Source organism: Hyla sarda, chromosome 1 (genome assembly GCF_029499605.1).
Source record: "Hyla sarda isolate aHylSar1 chromosome 1, aHylSar1.hap1, whole genome shotgun sequence".
NCBI classification, from domain to species: Eukaryota; Metazoa; Chordata; class Amphibia; order Anura; family Hylidae; genus Hyla; species Hyla sarda.
Window position 1 is genome coordinate 422,590,243 of NC_079189.1, and position 20,356 is coordinate 422,610,598.

The 20,356-nt window shown below is 44.4% G+C and overlaps 1 protein-coding gene across 3 annotated transcripts in view; it reads right to left on the bottom strand.

Annotated features, from left to right (window-relative positions):
* Nucleotides 1-989: 989 nt before the first annotated feature.
* LOC130281814 (retinol dehydrogenase 12-like) overlaps nt 990-20,356 on the bottom strand; it is a 73,880-nt gene continuing 54,513 nt past the window's right edge. For all 3 annotated transcript variants that reach the window (XM_056529488.1, XM_056529469.1, XM_056529478.1), the window contains exons 3-5: nt 12,996-13,238; nt 9,005-9,307; nt 990-1,530 (exon numbers count right to left, since the gene is read on the bottom strand). In XM_056529488.1, coding sequence (XP_056385463.1) covers nt 1,238-1,530; nt 9,005-9,307; nt 12,996-13,238 — 839 coding nt within the window. In that variant the 3' untranslated portion in view covers nt 990-1,237. The remainder of the gene's footprint in view (nt 1,531-9,004; nt 9,308-12,995; nt 13,239-20,356) is intronic.

The following is a 20,356-nucleotide window of genomic DNA, read 5'->3' on the forward strand; positions in this document are numbered from 1 at the left end:
TCCAAAAATGGACAGAGATGTCAGCAGAGAGCACTGTGGTCAGACAGAAAAGAACTACACAACTTCCTATGTAGTAGACAGCAGCTGATAAGTACTGGAAGGATTAAGATTTTTTTAATAAAAGTAATTTACAAATCTGTTAAAATTTCTGGCACCAGTCGATTTGAAAAAAAGTGAAAAAATTAAATATATATATTTTTTTTTTCCAGTGGCGTAGCCCTTTAATGTGCAGAGAAAAGCCTGCTCAGTGCATGGATTACCTGACATGTGACCTGAACCCTTTTTTAAAAGTCACATGGCAGGAAGTCCAGGCTGAAAAGTCTACTGACAATACTATGTTAACCCCAGAGCAAGCACAATATTCACACTGCTGCAGCAGACAGGAATCAGTAAATGTAATGCCTAATGTATATAAAATATTTTGACATATTGACTTCATATAAGGCTTGGTTCACACTGCCGTTGGGCCGTTCAGGGTCCGTATGACTTGGTTTTATTCAAGCACAAGTGACACCGCTGGGTCCCAACGAATCCTATTGACTTGAATGGGGTTTGTTGGGTGTCCAGTATTTTACAGGAGTTGAATGGAAAGGAAAATAAAAAATAGGATATGGACTTCTTTGCTTCTGACGGACCGACTGATGGAGCTCCCTTTAGCATGCCAGCAGTGTGAACAATCCCTTAAAAACTTCAATACCACGTTAATGTTTCCGGGAGTGTTTCACAGTCTATATTAATATCACTTCAGTTAAAGGAGATGTCCGGTACACACTATTCCTATTCCATCCTGCCCAGGCTGCAAAAAAAAGTAGGAAGCAGACAGCCCGGCCGACCCATCAGCTGTTGCAGGGCTCCGGGGGAATGTAGGAAGATAAGTGAAAGTTTGTTTTCTCTTTTTTTGCTGCCTGGGCAGGATGGAATAGGAATAGTACATACCAGACATCTCCTTTAAGATTCACAAACCAATGAATAATTCTCTGAGACTGAAAAGCAATAAATATTCATAATTTAAGACAAAGCCCAAGCATATACACAGGATACAGCTGTGTCCAAATAACTATATGAAGGATGTTCTCTGCTACACTTATTAAAGACAACTGTAATGCTTCAGATAGCACTGTAGAATGGATAGAAGTTCATCTGGATCAGTTCCCAATGGTCCTTTGAAAGCCCCAAAAAAAAAAAAAGCTGATCGGAAAAATACACTGCTGCATAAAGAAAAATTAATTTTAAAAAACTATTTTGTTCTTGTTAGATGTTCTCTTGCAGAGGAATTAAGTCCAACCATGGCTTCACTGGCCTCCCAAAGCTTTTTGGCTATGCCAGCATCTTGCACATAAGGGCGCAAATTGCGGGGCTTACAGTCTGAGAAATAGCCGCCATTATGCCGGAGAATGTCATCGGATATAGCACAGTATATGACCGTCTGAGCTGCCGCGTCACATGAAATGAAGAACAGGGATGTGATAACATACATCACTATGCGGAAGAGAATTGAAAATTGGGAGGTCCAGTCACCAGTCACATAGCCTGCAAGACAAAGGGGCACGGTTTAGTATGATCACTGCCAACCTTATATAACTCTGTATGACATTGTGTTTAATCTGTCCTCTGCTTCTCTAACCATATAAGAGGAGATTTATCAAAACCTGTGAAGAGTGCATTTATCAAAAGTGGAGCAGTTGCCCATAGCAACCAATCAAAAAAGAACGCAGCGAACTGATTGGTTGCTATGGGCAACTGCACCACTTTTACTCTGCACAGGTTTTTGATAAACCTCCCCCATTGTCTGTAACCTTATAAACACATTGGTTCTGTATACACGAAATAGTAAAATATTTTTGAGGTTATGCTTTTTCTTGGAAAATATAATATTCCAAGTTATAATTACTAGATTTGTGGAGAGATAACACTGATCAGGGATTTATTCTGATTGCCTTTTTTAAAGTGAGAATTTTTACCCCCTGGTATGGGGCATCCGGTCCCCTCACCCTCATAAGGGTTTTTGCCTTCCTCTTGATCATATTGGGTAAGGGTTAGGTTGTAGGTTAAACTTACCAGATGCATTTGAGCAGTGTTCCCCAACCTGTGGCTCTCCAGCTGTCCATCATGCTGACAGTGGTAGTTTTACAACAGGTACAGAGCCAGAGGTTGGGAAACACTGCATTCATGGGGTACTCCAGAGAGAAATACAAATTCCAATCAACTGGTGCCATAAATGTTATACACATTTGTAAATTACTTCTATTTAAAATGTGTGATCCTTCCAGTACTTATCAGCTTCTGTATACTACAGAGGAAGTTGTGTAGTTCTTCCCAGTCTGACCACAAAGCTCCTTGTCAGGAACTGTCCAAAGTAGAAGCAAATCCCCATAGCAAACATCTCCGGCAGCAGAGAGCACTGTAGTCAGACTGGAAAGAATTACACAACTTCCTCTGTAGTATACAGCAGCTGGAAGGTTTAAGTAATTATAAATCTGGCACCAGTTGATATGAAAAGGTTTTCTTCTTCTCCGGAGTACCCCTCTAAAACAAGAAAAATGGTAGCAGAGGTGAACAAACCCTATAAAATTCTCTGTTAGCATAAACAGTGCTGCCACTATCCATAGGTTGTGTGTGGCATTGCAGTTGTAGTCACTTGATGCTGTTAAAGGGGTATTCCAGGCCAAAACTTTTTTATATATCAACTGGCTCCGGAAAGTTAAACAGATTTGTAAATTACTTCTATTAAAAAATCTTGATCCTTCCAATAGTTATTAGCTTCTGAAGTGGAGTTGTTTTTTTCTGTCTAACTGCTTTCTGATGACTCACGTCCCGGGAGCTGTGCAGTTCCTATGGGGATATTTTCCCATCATACACAGCTCCCGGGACGTGACATCATCATTGAGCAGTTAGACAGAAAACTTCAGAAGCTAATAACTATTGAAAGGATTAAGATTTTTTAATAGAAGTAATTTACAAATCTGTTTAACTTTCCGGAGCCAGTTGATATATAAAAAAAAAGGGTTTTTGCCTGGAATACCCCTTTAAGCTACAATACAAAACAAACTGTATGGCACAGTTGTATGGAAATTGCCATGTTTTCTTATTCTGGACAACCCCTTTATTTATTATCGTGATGCAGCATGTAACCATTATCAAACTACTGGAAATGACACAATGGGGTTGGTCACTGACTGATAGAAGCTCTGTGTCTTCTGTCGGTAAGCAACCAGTGGCTCTGATTCCAAAACCATTGTGGCTTTTACTGAACACCATAGCCATGTGCCTGTGATGGATATGTTTTTCGATGGATCCTAATGGACCTTACTATCCTAAATGAAGTCTGTCAGGTTACTGTTATTATTGAAGACAAGTATTGCGCGGTGCACCAATCTTACTGTGAACAGTATTGGAAAGCTTGTGGGAACGTGGGGCCCCATGGAGAAATTGTCAACAGAGCATTACACACATTTATTATACATTGCAATTGTAGCAGTATTAAGGTTTCCTTTTAAGGCAGTGTTCACACAGGCGAAAAATTTGCAGAATTTCTGCACAAAAAACAGGTGCGCACATTCCTCACATTTGACTAACCAGCGGCCGTTAGGACCGCACGGAAATGTGCCGTCTCATAGATGGCAATGCATTACCTACGGAATCCACAAAGACATTGAACATGTTCAATGTTTTAGCGAATGCCAGAATCAGGATTTCCGCGCCATCTGGCACAGAAATTCTGCTGTGTGCAGCAGAATCTCTGCAGAATTTCCTTTTGGAATTCCGCAGGGAAATTCTGCCATGTATAAGCATAATGATGTATTAAGGAACACAAGACACATTGGCCCTGATTTACTAATGTCAACCCAACTCTTTTTTTCAGGGTGTGCAACCAAATTTATGTCGCATAACCCATGCAACGCTTTGTGCTACACAATTTCCCGACAAAAAATACCATCACTCAGAGTGTTTTTAAAACCCGTCAAAATGGGCGTGGTTAGCCGAAAAAGGAGCGTGTTCCTGACAAAAAAAAAAGAAAAAATACTCCGAGTATGATGAAAAACTCACAGGAAAACATGTGACTTTTGCTTCACCAAAACCCGACAGCTTGGATCTGTTGGGAAATTACTCAAAACCGAGTGAATCCTACCCCCATCATGGAACAGGGTCTGTTCCATGTTGGGGGCAGTAGTACAGGGGCTGAGGGATTGATCGCACCGGGTCTCACTTCTGAGACCCGATCCGATCAGATCTCATTAAGCAGGCGAGCGGGTGGCATGCTCCACTCCCCAGCAATGTACAGTGTACTTTTACTTTCATTTTTAAATTCCCCGCCAGGAGCCCTGAATGGCTGGTACTGAGGAGCCATTCAGGGTATTGTTCCCCGTATTCTAACAGCAGCGCATCTGTCCAGTACCTGGAAGGCCTCAAATCTACAGTCATTCCAGTAAGTCAAGTCTATGTCTGCTGTCACTATCTACAGTCTAGTCAAGCATCAAGTCAATTATCTAAAGTATATTACAAATGTAATTGGTCCTAGCAAGCTGCGAGGTCCTTCTGTGTTTCTGGCCACCTCTCTGGGATTCTGGCCTAGCTGCGAAGATAATAACTCCTATCTGACCTCAGTAAAGCCTCCGTTAAACCTTACCCCTGGGGTTAATACCAACTTGCCCCATCCACCTACACCGCTACACCACATGGTCCCGCAATCACGTGGGTCACCACAACTTTGGCATCACGAACAGGATATGGGTGTGCGCCTTAACCACTAAGTCAAGTCAAATCAACCATGTGCAAAGTTAGGCCGGAGGCCATGTTGTGCGCGAAAAAGTTTGCTATACCTGCAAAGGCTAACTTGATGGTTGAGAAGCGCGCCAAAAGGTTCCAGTCAGAGCCAGCATCCCACCCCCGGGTGTGGAGATCATGTCGTAGTGTCCAGCCCGAAGTGGAACTTGAAAGGTCCACCCCTTGTTGCCAGGGGGGCGGATGAAGAGGATGCCCTGCAGAGTTGCTTCCGGTCCCAGGCCCCGCTGATGACGTCCTTCCCACTAGCAGCCATCTTGTTGGAGACCAATATAAAAAAGGAAAGCAGAGCCCGACCTCTTCAGTCTACAGGAATTGCTGGCAGTGAGCAGCAAGATGGCGGAGTCACAGCGATCCACGTGTGCCAAAAGTACCAAGATGGAACAGGAGGATTGGCTGATTGCCACGGCGACGATGTTCTATGAGCTGTCGGAGCGTTTACATCGCTTGTCCATCGAGGCCAAATACACCTGCCTGAAGGTGCCTCTGCCTGAGGACGACAGAGAGTGGGCCACAACCCCAAAGGAGGTTACATCGGAAGCTTCAAGAGGGCCGTCGCCCGTGAGATTGCCGACTCATCACCGCAGCTGGGGTTTCTGGGCTGAGATCCCGACGGAGGAGTCCGATGTGAGTACTCCAGCTGAGGCTGCTCTCTCTACTCCTTCCTCTACCTCTAGCCCTGAGTCAGTGCCCAGTCCCAACAGCCCTAAATACGTCCCCAGTCACCACCGCTCACTAAGTGGCTGTTCGACAACAAGCCAGACCTAATCCGATACATGCGGGAGCATCTACTTCCCTTGCCCGGTAAGCCCCTTCCCCCAGTTCCTCCGGCCCAGTCAGAAAGGGCTAGGAGAGACGTAGAGGTGGCCACCATCATGGAGGAACTGAGGGACCAAAGGCTACAGAGGTATGGGCCTAAGCAGCTGCCATTTGAAGAAAGGCAGCAGCAGCAACAGGACACTAAGCAACTAGAGGCCCTGTACATCCACAGATTAGAGAATCTCCCGAGAGGGTGAGCCACCCCTGGAGCGCCGACGCGCCACCGCAGTGAAATTTGACCTTGTACGGGGATTTGGCACCCTCATGGGCTGTCATCCCGGAGGCAACCTCCTAGTAAAAAGGAGAGCTGTACAGAGGGACTATCTTCCCCCAGAAAAGCATTCTCTAAAGAGCGGGGAGATCGTGGAATATACCCCGGTGCAAAGCCTGCAAGGGGAATGGGCAGCAGCTGTCACCAGGCCCAAGAATCCTACCCAGATCCTGTTCGCATATTTCCCCTCTGAAGATTGGGATGCAGATCACTTTGGTCTTCCTCCAAGTTCCAAGGGAGCAGTCGTTCAGGAAGAGTATCCAGATCCACCAGCGATGGATCCCAAGTACCTACGTCAACGTTCCTGTACAGATGTACCCAGGCCTACTTCTAAGAGCAAGGAGGTTTGGCCTGACCATCGGGCACCAACTAATGTACCCAGGCCTACTCCAGCTGTAAAGGAGGTTTGGCCTAACCAGCGGGTACCCACGAAAGTGCCTCTGCTTACTCCTGCAGTGGCGAGGTAATCCCTCAGTGGCTCAAGCTGCTGCAGTGCAAGTAGTGGTTACAGTCAGTCCAACCATTACTGACTCCCGCTTGTCCCATGTCACATCCACATTGACCCCATGCAAGGGGCCCAGTCTCGCAACCCCAGGTTCATCTCACAACCTAGGGCCCAGCCTAGTGGGCGAGACTGGGAGTGATTTGTGTACAGTGAATTAACCAGACTTGGTCGCCACACTAACTGACTGTCGTGCAGCAGCACACTTTTGTTGTTACAGGGTTATTGCAACGCTCAAGCATTGTGCCTGATAGACTTGTCAAGATAAGTTCACTGCAACCAAGATTAGTAAGTCATGTGCCCGGCTTCAGCCGAGAGACTACTTTGTAGAGGAGATTCAGTATTTGCTTTACATAGGCACAAACAAGTCAGGAAGGGGACCCTGACTTGATCCACATCCATGGACTCTTTAATGTACATGGACTACTGAGAAGTACATGAACTGTCATGTAAATACCTAAAGTAATATATTTTGTTCTATAAAAGTGGTTATGGAGGTAAACTGAAATGTTATGGCCCTGTATTATGTTTAATCAGGTTGAATAAAATTTATATAAGTTGTTGTACACCAGAAGTCACCGTGTACAGTCTTTTCTGATGACTGGTTATAACTCTACAGGGGTTTGTCCTGAGCCACTCAGGAAAAGCAACATGTCACCCCATCACCAGCATCATATATCATAAACAGCAGTGTACCACATATAATGTACACCATAAGAAATGTACCCCTAAAGTCACATACAGTAGTAATGTAGCTCAAAATTCCACAGTCTACTTTAATGTCATATGTCAAATGTCTAATGTCATATGTTCTTGTGTTTGTGCACAGGGTGCTTTACTGGCCAGAAGGTACTCCTGATACTAGGTAATGCACGTAGTCAATATGAGGTAACAGACATGTCAAAATGTTATCTATATCTGTTTTCTAGCATAAAAGTGTCTAGAATAAACTTAATATAGTGTTCTGTGGACCCCAGTAGCCAAGGCAATGGGCAGAAAGCCTCAGGCAACCCAATACGCAAATGTCTAGTATAAAGTATTAAGTCTAGTCATGAGTATTATGTTACATGCATGTCATGTTGTGTTTAATTCACTGTTATGCATAGTCAAGTCATCAAATGCATAACTATAGGTCCTTAAAATCAAGTTGTCAGTACTAGTCATAGTCTTCACTAATCCAGTTCTCAGTTGAGCAACCACAAATCAGAGAATGTATGGACAATATTACAGAGAATGCTATGTTATCAGTTTTACCAGCCTGAAAAGGACATTTGTTTGCAGAAAATGCCTCAGGACTGAATCCGGCCCCAGGGCCACCTCGACCCTCAACTCTAACAGAACATGCTTTGAGTGAGATTTGTATTAAGTAGGGGGGCTTGTGTTGTCCCAGTACAGGACATGGTCCTGCACTACACTTAGGCCCTGGGGCTCTCCTGCAGTGTCTCCCCTGCTGTTACTATACTGTCATTTATTGTAATAGAATTGTAGTCAGTGTATTAATGTATAGTTAGTATGAATGTCACATGTTATGTTTATGTTATCACATGTTACCCAGAGGGCACCAGCTTAACATATGACCCGCAGCTTGACAAATGGGTTTTGGCTCAGCCCCCCTGAGGGCAACCATCACAATTCTCTCTCTATTGCTCTTGTACCATCATCACTTTTCTGAGACCAGCAAACACCAGAGAGACCTCACTTTCCATTCATAGCGCTGTAGAGGCATACGATTATAGAAGCGCTGTGGGGGCCTGACATATGGCGTTAGCTGGCCCCCACAGTGCTTCTATGTACATATGCCACCGCAGCTCTATGAAAGAAAAGTATTCTTTCAGCAGCGCATTGGGCCGGCCGTCTTCCCAGCCATATGCGCTGCTGTTAGAATACTTTTCATTCATAGTGCTGTCGGGGGCTTATGATAGCGCAGCAGGGGGCAAGATATATAGAAGGGCTGCAGGGGTCAGACATATACCCCCCCCCCCCCCCCAGCGATTCTATAAATCTTTCCCCACCGCAGTGCTTCTATTTGAAAACCCTGCCGGGGGGGAGGAATTTAAAAAATGAAAGTAAAAGTACACTGTACATTGCTGGAGAGGAGCATGCCGCCCGCTCCACTGCTTAATAATTTCTGATCGGATCGGGTCTCAGAAGTGAGACCTGGTGCGATCAATCACTAAGCCCCTGTACTACTGCCCACATCATGGAACTGAGTCTGTTCCATAATTGGGGTAGTAGTACAAGCACTAATGTAGTCTGAATTTACAGAGACAGACGGCTGTGTAAATGCAGCCTTTCAACATGTTACATTGTACAACTTTTTTTTTAATTATTTTTGACCCATATATGTCAATCTGTTCTGTGTGTTTGCTTCTCACTTTCCTATCTTTAATTGGATGTTTCCGTAATCATCTTGGCAATACTGCCTGTCAGGGCACAATACATTTCTTGCGACATAAAAAAAAAAAAAAAACAGAGACTGGCAACAGATTAGTAAATCGCCTCCAACAGTTGCAAAACTACAACTCCCAGTCGTTAGCTGCCTGGCCATGCTGGGAATTGTAGTTTTGCAACAGTTGGAGACACACTGATTGAGAAACATTGGTTAACAATATTAGGAACACACTTCTGACCTGGATGAACAGCACATGCAGTGACTCCATGCCTCTCCATCTGTCGAGCTATCTCCTGGGTAAAGTAGACATTTGCCAGCTTGCTCCGGCAGTAGGTGAACAGTGGCACTACATTGTAGTTTAAGTCGGAGAAGTCCAGCTTCTGATATTTATGAACATTGGAAGTGACGTTAACAACGCGGCTTGGAGGACAACTTTTTAGCTGTTCTAGTAGTAGATTGGTGAGGAGGAAAGGTCCCAGGTGGTTGACTCCGAAGCACAAACTGAATCCATTATCCGTCCAGTCTAACACAGCGGGCACACCTGTCGGTTACAATAAAGATAGTCAATAGAACAAAACACCATCACAGACACACAACTAGGGGTGCCACCTTTCTTGCCAAAAAAATTAATAAAATAAAATACCAGCCATGCTAATTTGCATCATAAATTATACATTCGCAACATCACAGGATACACATTTGCGGGGTAAAGTTTGTCCTAGTGTGACCCCTATAACTTTGTTATTTCTCCTTAAACGGGCCTTTGTGTGAGCTCATTTTTTGTGCCCGATCTGTAGTTTTTAACAGAACCATTTTTGTTTTGATGTGACTTTTTTTTTTTTGTTATTATATTTGGGAGTTACTAACTTACAACTCCCAGCATGCCCTGATACAGCCTGTGGCTAAGCAGCTGCCCCAAACATAAAAACTACAAGTCCCAGAATGTTGGATTATAATAGTATAGGTCAGTGTTTCCCAACCAGGGGTGCCTCCAGCTGGTGCCAAACCTCAACTCCCACATGCTCGGACAGCCGTTGGCTGTTCGGGCATGCTGGGAGTTGTAGTTTTGCAACAGCTGGAGGCGCTCTGGTTGGCAAACACTGGAATAGGTTATGGTGCAACATTCCGGGAGTTGGAGGATTGGTTGGATAAATACCGGCCATTGCATTGCTGGTATTTTTTATATAAAAATACCGTCAGGGTGGCCAAAATAAAATACCGGCCAGGTGGCAACCCTACATGACAGTCAGAACATTAGCCCCATGTAATAGTAGCTACAAAACAAAATATGTTTTTGCAAATGTTTTCAAGCACACAGTAAGGGTCTGCTCACACTAAGTCTGCAGCGTCCATTACAAGTATACATTGGAGGCATAGGCAAACATGCCATCTGTCTTGTATATATACACAGTGCAGTATACGTTTCTGGGGCAGGTTTTGAGGAATCAGCTCAACGGCTGCTCCGATGTGACTTGTTCCCTCCGGGTCTCGCCATGAGGCTGGGAGGGTCTAGAGTAGAGATACTTTAGTGCCTCGGGGAGTGATGACCCCGAGGTGCCGAAACTCACTGGGTGTACTGGCTCACTGAGTGGAAGCACTGGTACCACGAACTCTTCACCTTGTGGCACTCACCTCTTGATTCCCGGCCTTCTGGCTAGGATCAGAAATTTTTTTATAGATCCGGCCGGATGTCCGGGCAGTATATCTGAGCACATTCACTTATTTCTTTTTTTTGTCACTGTGTCACTTTTTGCGTGTTGTGTGTCCACAGGATTGTTAGGATGCGGCAACCCTTCTGGGTGTCCCTCATAGCGGTCTAGGGGAGGTGTGTGTGGCCATTAGGTTCCGCACCTCCATGCAAAAACCCTGGGTACTCCTGCATGGGCAGGGTACCGACCGTTAACGGCTCTGCGGACAGATACCTTGGCTAGCGCCAAGGGGGATGCCGGGAGCATTTGTGGTCCCCCAGTAGTTTCGTTGAAAAGGGACAATGAACCTGGAACCTCGCAGGTACCTTTAGGTCCGGAGGAAAAGGGTTTGATGGGGGGGGGGCTCTCTCCTGTCGGAGAAGGGCTTGCGATAGACCGCATCCTTTGTGCAGTTTTTTTTTAGTGTAACACGTTTTCATCCAGAAGTTTGCAAGGACCTAATACTAATACAAGAGCTGAGAGTTTGCTACCATTGTCTTAAGTCTAGTTGATGATATTATTACACTGATACAGCAAACAGTGTTCTTGAAAAAAAATGCTTTTTAACCTTTATGTATGCTGGGCATTTTGCACAACTTTTCATATATTGTTTACATGAAACTGAGCAACGCCTTTCCATGACACAGAAGGAAACTGACATTACTGCGTTACTTACTATCATAATCTTATACAATGCAAAGCAGCACTTTACCAAGTATGTATAGTTACTATTCCTGACTGTACTCACAGCAGTATTGAAGTGACGGGACATGTTTTAAATTGATGCTTTTTTTTTTTTTGAGAATATTCACATGTATTGCTCAAAACGGCAAATCACAAATACATTATAAACGTCTTATTAATGTGTCCTAGTATGTTATGGTACCTGCAGCACATTATCACAAGCATGGGATCTCTGTCAACAAATCCTTTAGCTCCATCTAGTGGACATTTGGGATACGGACGCAGATTAATTGCATTTTGCTACAGGGCAGCAAATTCCAGGGAAATACCAACACCTTCATACACCCATCTGTGATAAACTAATAAAAGTTATACACCTTACTTGATCCCACTGCTGCCTCTGAGTCAGCAGATTCTGACACTACTCTCCTATGTGTGAGAGCTACAGTAATAGGGGCAAAAGGAAACAGACTGCAGTAGTAATTCATGATACTCTACAGTGCGACTCCTCTAACTTACTGCACTTAAGACTCAGAGCAAGTGCAGTGATGACACTCAGCCCCTTCTGTCTGTGCAGAGGCATCATGGGAAATGTATAGGGTTGCCACCTTTCTTGCCAAAAAATACCTGCCATTCCAATTTGCATAATTAATTATATATGGGTGACATCACATTAATCCCCCCCTTTTGATTCCCCTTTGCAATAATCATTCCAATTGATTTCCCCCCTGTGCCATACACTTTTACTAACTTTAATTGAACCCCCCCCCTCTGAACCCCATATCTTAACGATTCCAACTGATTCTTCCCCCTTTCCACCGATCCCCTTGTGCCATAACCATTTCAATTGTTTCTCCCCCCTGCCATACTCTTTTGCAGTGCCAGGGCCATTTGATTCTGTCCACAGTAGCCAGGGGCTCTTTCCTTAAAAAAAAAACACCAGCTTTTGCATATTTTGACTACAAAATTACTGGCAGAGGCATTCAAATACCGGCTGGGTGGCAACCTTAGAAATGTAGGCTGCATTAGGAAATCATATATGAAGAGAAATAGTAATCATAATGGCAGACAACCCATGCTTGGCACATCATCTAAAATAGATATACACAATAGCCCAGATTAATCAAACTGTGTGAAAGAAAAAGTGGAGAGATTTTCCCTCAGCAACCAATCACAGCTCAGCTAACGAGCTGAGGTAAAGTGAAAGCTGAGCTGTGATTGGTTGCTGCGGGAAAATCACTCCACTTTTTCTCTCACACAGTTTGATAAATCTGGGTCAATGTATACACAAGAGCCTTTATCACTATATACATATTTTTTATAGGCTTGCTTCTTTAACTATACACCTACCATTGCAGTGGTGCTATTGAAAGAAGCAGCATTGTGCCCATATTTAATACAATAAATATTATTTTCCTATACTCTGACTGGGTTGTAAACATGTAGGCCACTTGCACATCCCTTTTAGTCTGCTCTACTTTATATCTTCTGTTATCCAACAATCAGATTTCAGTGAGCAAACAATTACAAGGAAAATGTTAGGGAATGTTGCCCTTTTCCTTATTTTGGGATCCAAATTCTCCTTTGGATCAAAGAAGAACAACAGTGGATCTCCTGAATGCCATATGCAAAGGACCAATGTTTTAGAAAGAGTCACTTATACTGCATTGACAGTAAACTGCCCATACAGTATAAGCCTACAGATCAGACTGGAATGGGGCGAGTTTTGCATAATTGAACCTTGTCCCAATGTCCACTGCTTGGGCACTGATGTCTGTGATTGGCAGACGTATCATCCTGTTGTAAACGCTTCTGGCTGTTCACTTGGATGTGCCCAATCCATACTATCTCACTCACCATCATTGTTGATAAGAATGTCGAGACGGCTTTCATTCTTCAGAAACTCCTTACAGAAATTGCGGATGCTTTGCAGATTTGCCAGATTTAGGCTCCAGAATCGGACGTTCATGCTTGCACTTTCTCTTTTGATGTCTCGAAGGGCAGATTCCCCTTTCTGGTCATCTTGACTAGTGATATGAACACGGGCACCACGCCTTGCCAGGGCAATGGCTGTCTCTTTACCAATTCCTGATGCCGCACCTAGTGTTTAAGAAAACAAATGACTATGAAGACAAAGATGAAACAATACAAAACTAGTGATATGACTTGTATGAGTTTTGGGAAATGTGAGAAACTTCACTGAAAGCTGGATATTATTGTGCTCCTTGCTATGAACACTGCTCTAGGTTGCTTGTACAATTCTCAATGAAACTCATAAGGCAGCTCTATTATCATCATCATCATCATCATCAAGGCTCTGAAACCCATTATTGTTAAAAGCAGGTTTGCATTTAAGATTGTGCATACCACCCATTCCATGGCTGTTGGGCAACTTACTGTACGTTACATCAAAATGTGATGTTAAATACATACAATGCATTCGGAAAGTCTTTAAACTTATACACCTTTTTCACATCTTATTATGTTGAGTGTTTGTGCTATAATAAAAAAAATAAAAAAATCCCTTTTATTCCTACGTTCACAATAGCGTTACCACTAAATTAAATGGGGTTCTCCACCAAAAGGTGATTTTAGTACTTACCTGCCAGACAGTAATGGACATGCTTAGGAAGGATTTGCGCTTGTCTTGTGGCTAAATGGCTATGTTGTGAGATTACAGTAACACTGTGGCTAGCTTTTTGTGAACTGGTATTTCCTGTTTGAGTTTCCTTCTTTGCCTACAAATCCCATGTGGTGTCCCAGTACCGTATTGCATACCATACCTTGTATGGTGGTCCCCACCATAAGTCAGATTCACTACGTTCAGCTAGGGTCCCCCAGGTGGGACAGCCCCTAGTTGCCTCCTTCTCTAACTCTATAATGTTTAAATGTATATATTTAATATAATGTATATAAGTATACTTACCTTGGTAGCATCGCAGGACCTTCGGTCATGTCACTATGTTAATTCCTCTATGGTATGTTGGAGGACCTTTGGAGGTCCTTGGGTCAGATGATTACCCATAACTCCTTGTACAGGAGATTGACAGTTGTTATGGACCAGTGAGCTTAAGTCCAGCCCCTGCCCATATAAGGGAGCTGTAGCCAATGATCGATCTCTTGGGTTGCTGCTCTCGTGGATGCCGGACTAGCAGGACGGATCTCCGCAATTTTCAAAGACAAGCTAGGCCAGAAGCCTGCCGGCCTCAGCCTGAAACTAAACCGCGAGTTAAAATTTCAATCCCCGCTAAAGCTAGCGTGATTACTGGACTGAATCTAAACCCCTAAATCCAGTGGATCTTCACAACAATTACCTTTCTAAACTCAATAGACTCACGAGGTCCCAACCACTTGTTAAGCTTTAATAGACTTTGTTATATGGACTGTTCCTGTTCATTATTGCATAAAATCTTCAGTAAAAGTTCTGACAAGTTTCTGCAAATCTCCGGTTGTGGACAATCAATTATTTCTTATCTCCCTATCGCTCTTGGGAAGGGTGGCGGTAGGACAAGCATACAGAGAATAGCCCACACCCTGGCGTCACGAAGAGAAAGGGTTAAGCAAGCACCCTTTAGTAACCGCAAAGCTACACCCCCATATACCCTACCCCCCCAAGCTACCACACCCATAATTGCATTTTTCTCCCTCCCACACATCAACCATCCCACCCATTGAAACATAAATGAGCTGCATCCATTCAAAAGACCTGTGGTTTTCAATCAGGGTGCCTACAGCTGTTGCATTAGTTGCAGATTGATCTCTCTCCTACCAGGTGATCCCTCCACCCATTGAAGCAGGCAGGCTCCGTGTCATCAGCTGACTAGTGAGTCAGGTCTCGGCCGCATTGCAACCTGGGAAAAATCTGAGACAACAGTCATTTTGTATGCTGGTAAAAATAAATATTGGAGTGAAAATCACAGAAGAATTGTGAGAAAACCATCACACACAGGTAAAGACACTATATTATGAATGACACTAACTTTACAGCCCCTGTAGCTTAGTCAAATAAAAAAATTCCTGGAATACCCCTTTAACTGTATGATGAAGTCAATGGTGCCCAATGAAACTCAGTAAACTATAATGTGGTCTGCCAAGTTCCATCATGGTTTTAGTCACTTTGCCGGAAAACATTCATTACTTTCCCTCCTGTCCTGCTGACGGAGACTCTGATATACACGTTTATATGTTCATTGGTCTATTTTACTCCTATTCTCTTTTTAGAGAGCAAAGAAGAGTACCAAGATTATACACTGAAGACAAGTAGAGATCTGCAGTTTTCTGCACATAACAAATGACGCATTATCAGAGCCAGGCTGCCTATTTGTTTCCAACAAGGAAACAAATGAAAAATAAATTGAAGAAACATCTTACAATCTTCTCTTGTTGTCCCGAATGTAATAGAAATACAGCATGCAGTTAATGAAGCAGCAGCGAGCAGAGCATGGCGGCCAGGAGATGTCACTTCCTCTGTGGGGGTGGAGGGGATTGGCAAAATTCTAAAGACGCGCCAGGAATCACACAGAGACCAGGTGGCTTTGTTTCCATTTGAAATTGTGGCTACTTACGTCTCTGTCAGTGCCGATTCGATTACGGGATTCTCAACATTCAGCTGGACACGAGCAGCACTTGGAAAAAGTTTTGGTCATTTGGCATTGTCAGGGACTAAAGAAGCCAAATCACAGCATGGCCTTCTGTAAATATGCATTGTAGAAGAACATGCCAGGGGATAGATGGCAGGAACTGAGAGGGTTTAGTAAAAGCTGAAGGCTTGTCTATATAATAATAAAGACGTGAGGTCATGTGGATAATTGAGAGATAATTTACTGATTTTCTCTCTAAGTGGATTAAAGGCAAATTAATATGTGGCTGATGCGGATGATAATGAACAGTACAGGGTCCGGGCCAAACCCCTTCCGGGAGGCATCTGGAGTCAAGTGCCACATCCCAGCAACAAGATCTTAGCAGTCTACCAGTCAGACATTATGGGCATGACTGCTAGAATGTTATCCCACACATACAGCACGGTCAGGCTTCTGCCAACACTAGCATACCTCAAGATATTTACAGCAGCACTAGATAGCTGACACATTACTGAAACAGGAGAAAGCACAATATAGACACCAGAATCAGGTGGATGCTGCAGTCTTCTTTACATGCTCCTGAATGTACTCGTACAGGATTAGGTCATTATAACCTATGGTGGTGTTCTAGTTGCATTAGCTCCATAATAATGTAAATCATTAGGCCTCAGTTACAATACATTAGGCCTCAATACATAGTATTAGAGCTTTGTACAAACTAGGGATGTCCCGATACCGATACTAGTATCGGTATCGGTGCCGATACTTGCCATTTCCATGGTATCGGGGACTCATTCAATCCCCGATACCATGTCTTATACCTACTGCCGCTCTGCTGCCCCGTTCTCCCGTCTGCATCATTGCGTTCTATTGAGGAGCATGTGACATACACGTCAATCCTCCTCCCCTGCGCCCAGCGTAACGCTACGGAGGAAGCAGAGTGACGTGTATGTCACATGCTCCTCCATAGAACGCAATGATGCGGACGGGAGTACGGAGCAGTGGACCGGCAGCACCCGACAGAGGACAGCCGCAGGTGATCTGTCCACAAGGGTGGGGGCTGCGGTCTAAAGGGGGCCCTGCTAATGTCTAAAGGGGGGGGGGCCCTGCTAATGTCTAAAGGGGGGGGGGGGCCCTGCTAATGTCTAAAGGGGGGGGGGGGCTGCTAATGTCTAAAGGGGGGGGGCCTGCTAATGTCTAAAGGGGGGGGCTGCTAATGTCTAAAGGGGGGGGGCTGCTAATGTCTAAAGGGGGGGGGCCCTGCTAATGTCTAAAGAGGGGGGCCCTGCTAATGTCTAAAAGGGGATACTCCCTACTATTATAGGCAATCTTACAGCAGAGTCACCTGCACTAACTTGAATTTATAAGTAGATAGTGCAGGTGACCCGGTTTCTACCGCTGCTCACCACATGAACATCAGCGCAATCGCTCCGGAGACATCGGTTTTGCCGCCAATGCAAATTCCCTGTTCTGTCCAATGGAGAAGAGAGAAATCTTGGCTCATACTACAGCAGCCGCCTCCATTGTACACAACAAGGACCCACATATCAGCACGGTAAGCAGCGCCAGAAACCGCGTCACCATGCTGTCGGATTCACTTTAAAATAAAAGTACTCGTACTTGGTATCGGCGAGTACTAGAATTAAAGTATTGGTACTCGTACTCGGTCTTAAAAAAATGGTATCGGGACATCCCTAGTACAAATTGTATGAAGCTGTAATGGGCACTCACAGACTTCTAAGTGGCCCTACTGTACTGTGCCTCTGTATGCCTTCAATTTTATTCAAATGCACACAGGTAATTTTTGTTGGTTCTTATAACAAACCAAAAAATAGTATCATGCTCCAGAATCAGCATTATGGAGGTATGCTACCTTAGAAGCAGCACTGCAGAGTATTATAAGGCCATATTCATACCTCCGGAATTTCAGTGCGCATTTCCTGATTCCGGAGCAGCAGATTCCTTTATATTTTATGGGATTCTGCTGGACTGTGCACATGGCGGAATTTCCATGCCTGTTCATTCTTTCTGCAGACTCCGCACGGAATGCATAGCCGTATATTAGATGGCACATTCCTGTGCAGTCCCCCATTGCCAGCATATTATGTTGGCGTCCGCACTCTCTGGAATGTCTGCATGGAGATTTTCCAAGTGGACAATCCGGACATGTGAACATAACTTAAGACTCTACCAACTGCATGAGGAGCCTAAGGGCCCATGCACACTACGAAAATTTTGCTTGAAGTTTTTCCATGGAGAAAAAATGAGGAATACTGCTTGCTACAAGGGTAAATGGGGTAAGAAGATATATGTAGTGTGCAAGGATTGGAGGGGAATGTTAAAAAAAAAAAAAAGCTTTTAATCTTATTTTAAAGGAGCTCTCTGGCGAAAAATAACTTATCCCCTATGCACAGGATAGGGGATAAGTAGCTGATCACAGGGAATCCGACCCCTGGTGCGCACCATGATCACTGGGATGGGACCCAGGGTACAATGAGGAGCTTATGCTGCAGCCGGCACATGCTCCATCAGTATTTCAATGCAATTCTGCTCCTCAACACACACCTCGGATGTTCCTTATTCTTTCAGGGGAATCTGCCAGTGGTATACCACTTGTCAATGGGCTGGCGCTGCAAGCACTACATTAAAGGGGTATTCCAGGCCAAAACTTTTTTTATATGTCAACTGTCTCCGGAAAGTTAAACAGATTTGTAAATTACTTTGATTAAAAAATCTTAATCCTTCCAATAGTTATTAGCTTCTGAAGTTGAGTTGTTGTTTTCTGTCTAACTGCTTTCTGATGACTCACGTCCCGGGAGCTGTGCAGTTCCTATGGGGATATTCTCCCATCATGCACAGCTCCCGGGATGTGACATCATCATTGAGCAGTTAGACAGAAAACTTCAGAAGATAATAACTATTGGAAGGATTAAGATTATTTAATAGAAGTAATTTACAAATCTGTTTAACTTTCCGGAGCCAGTTGATATATGTTAAAAAGGGTTTTGCCTGGAATTTCCCTTTAAAGAAAAAAAAAAGAGATCTTGACAACACAGCCAAGTGATGAAGTTCTCTTCACACTGCTGAATTTTCTGGGAAGAATTTCCATCAGAAAATTCTGATCTAACAATTCTCCCAGAACATTGAACTTGCTCAATGTTCTGGCGGAATCCACACCACAGACATTGCTATCTATTGGGACTGCAATGTCTGTGCGGTCCTAGCACCAACTGATTTTAGTTGGCACTGGCCACAATTGGAATCTCTGGCCGACATTTTTCCAGCCAGAGGTTCTTTGTGTGAACCCGTTCTTACGGTACAGTTATCAGAGAACCCACCATGGCTTTCTCCTAATATAATTGAAGTTTAACACCTGTGCACATAGCACCTAATTCCCTAATCGAGAAGAAATAGTCTCATAGTATCGCTGACCAAATACTGAGCAAAACACTGTGTGTGAAACAAACCTAATATGCATTGCACATCTGATGTAAAATGTAGCATCTGACTTGCACAGTGTTAGGCTATGTTGATACAGTGAGTTGAGGCTCACATAATATACACTGCTAAAAAACACTTATCACAATGTAACTCCAAGTCAATGACACTTCTGTGAAATCAGACCGTCCACTCAGGAAGCAACACTGATTGACAATCCATTTCACATGCTGTTGTGCAAATGGAACAGACAACAGGTGGAAATTATAGGCAGTTAGCAAGACACCCCCAATAAAGGAGTGATTCTGCAGGTGGTGACCACAGACCACTTCTCAGTTCCTATGCTTTCTGGCTGATGTTTTTGTCACTTTTGAATGCTGGCGGTGCTTTCACTCTAGTGGTAGCTTGAGACAGAGTCAACAACCCACACAAGTCGCTCAAGTAGTGCAGCTCATCCAGGATGGCACATCAATGAGAGCTGTGGCAAGAAGGTTTGCGTAGTGTCCAGAGCATGAAGGCGCTGCCAGGAGACAGGCCAGTACATCAGGAGACATGGAGGAGGCCGTAGGAGGGCAACAACCCAGCAGCAGGACCGCTACGCGCTACCTCCGCCTTTCTGCAAGGAGGAGCACTGTCAGAGCCCTGCAAAATGACCTCCAGCAGGCCACAAATGTGCATGTGTCAACTCAAACGGTCAGACACAGAATCCACGAGGGTGGTATGAGGGCCTGACGTCCACAGGTGGGGATTTTGCTTACAGCCCAACACTGTGCAGGACGTTTGGCATTTGCCAGAGAACACCAAGATTGGCAAATTTGCCACTGGCCCCCTGTGCTCTTCACAGATGAAAGCAGGTTCACACTGAGCACGTGACAGATGTGACAGAGTCTGGAGACACCGTGGAGAACGTTCTGCTGCCTACAACATCCTCCAGCATGACCGGTTTGGCGGTGGGTCAGTAATGGTGTGGGGTGGCATTTCTTTGGGGGGCTGCACAGCCCTCCATGTGCTTGCCAGAGGTAGCCTGACTGCCATTAGGTACCGAGATGAGATCCTCAGACCCCTTGTGAGACCATATGCTGGTGCGGTTGGCCCTGGGTTCCTCCTTATGCAAGACAATGCTAGACCTCACGTGGCTGGAGTGTGTCAGCAGTTCCTGCAATAGAAAGGCATTGATGCTATGGACTGGCTCACCCGTTC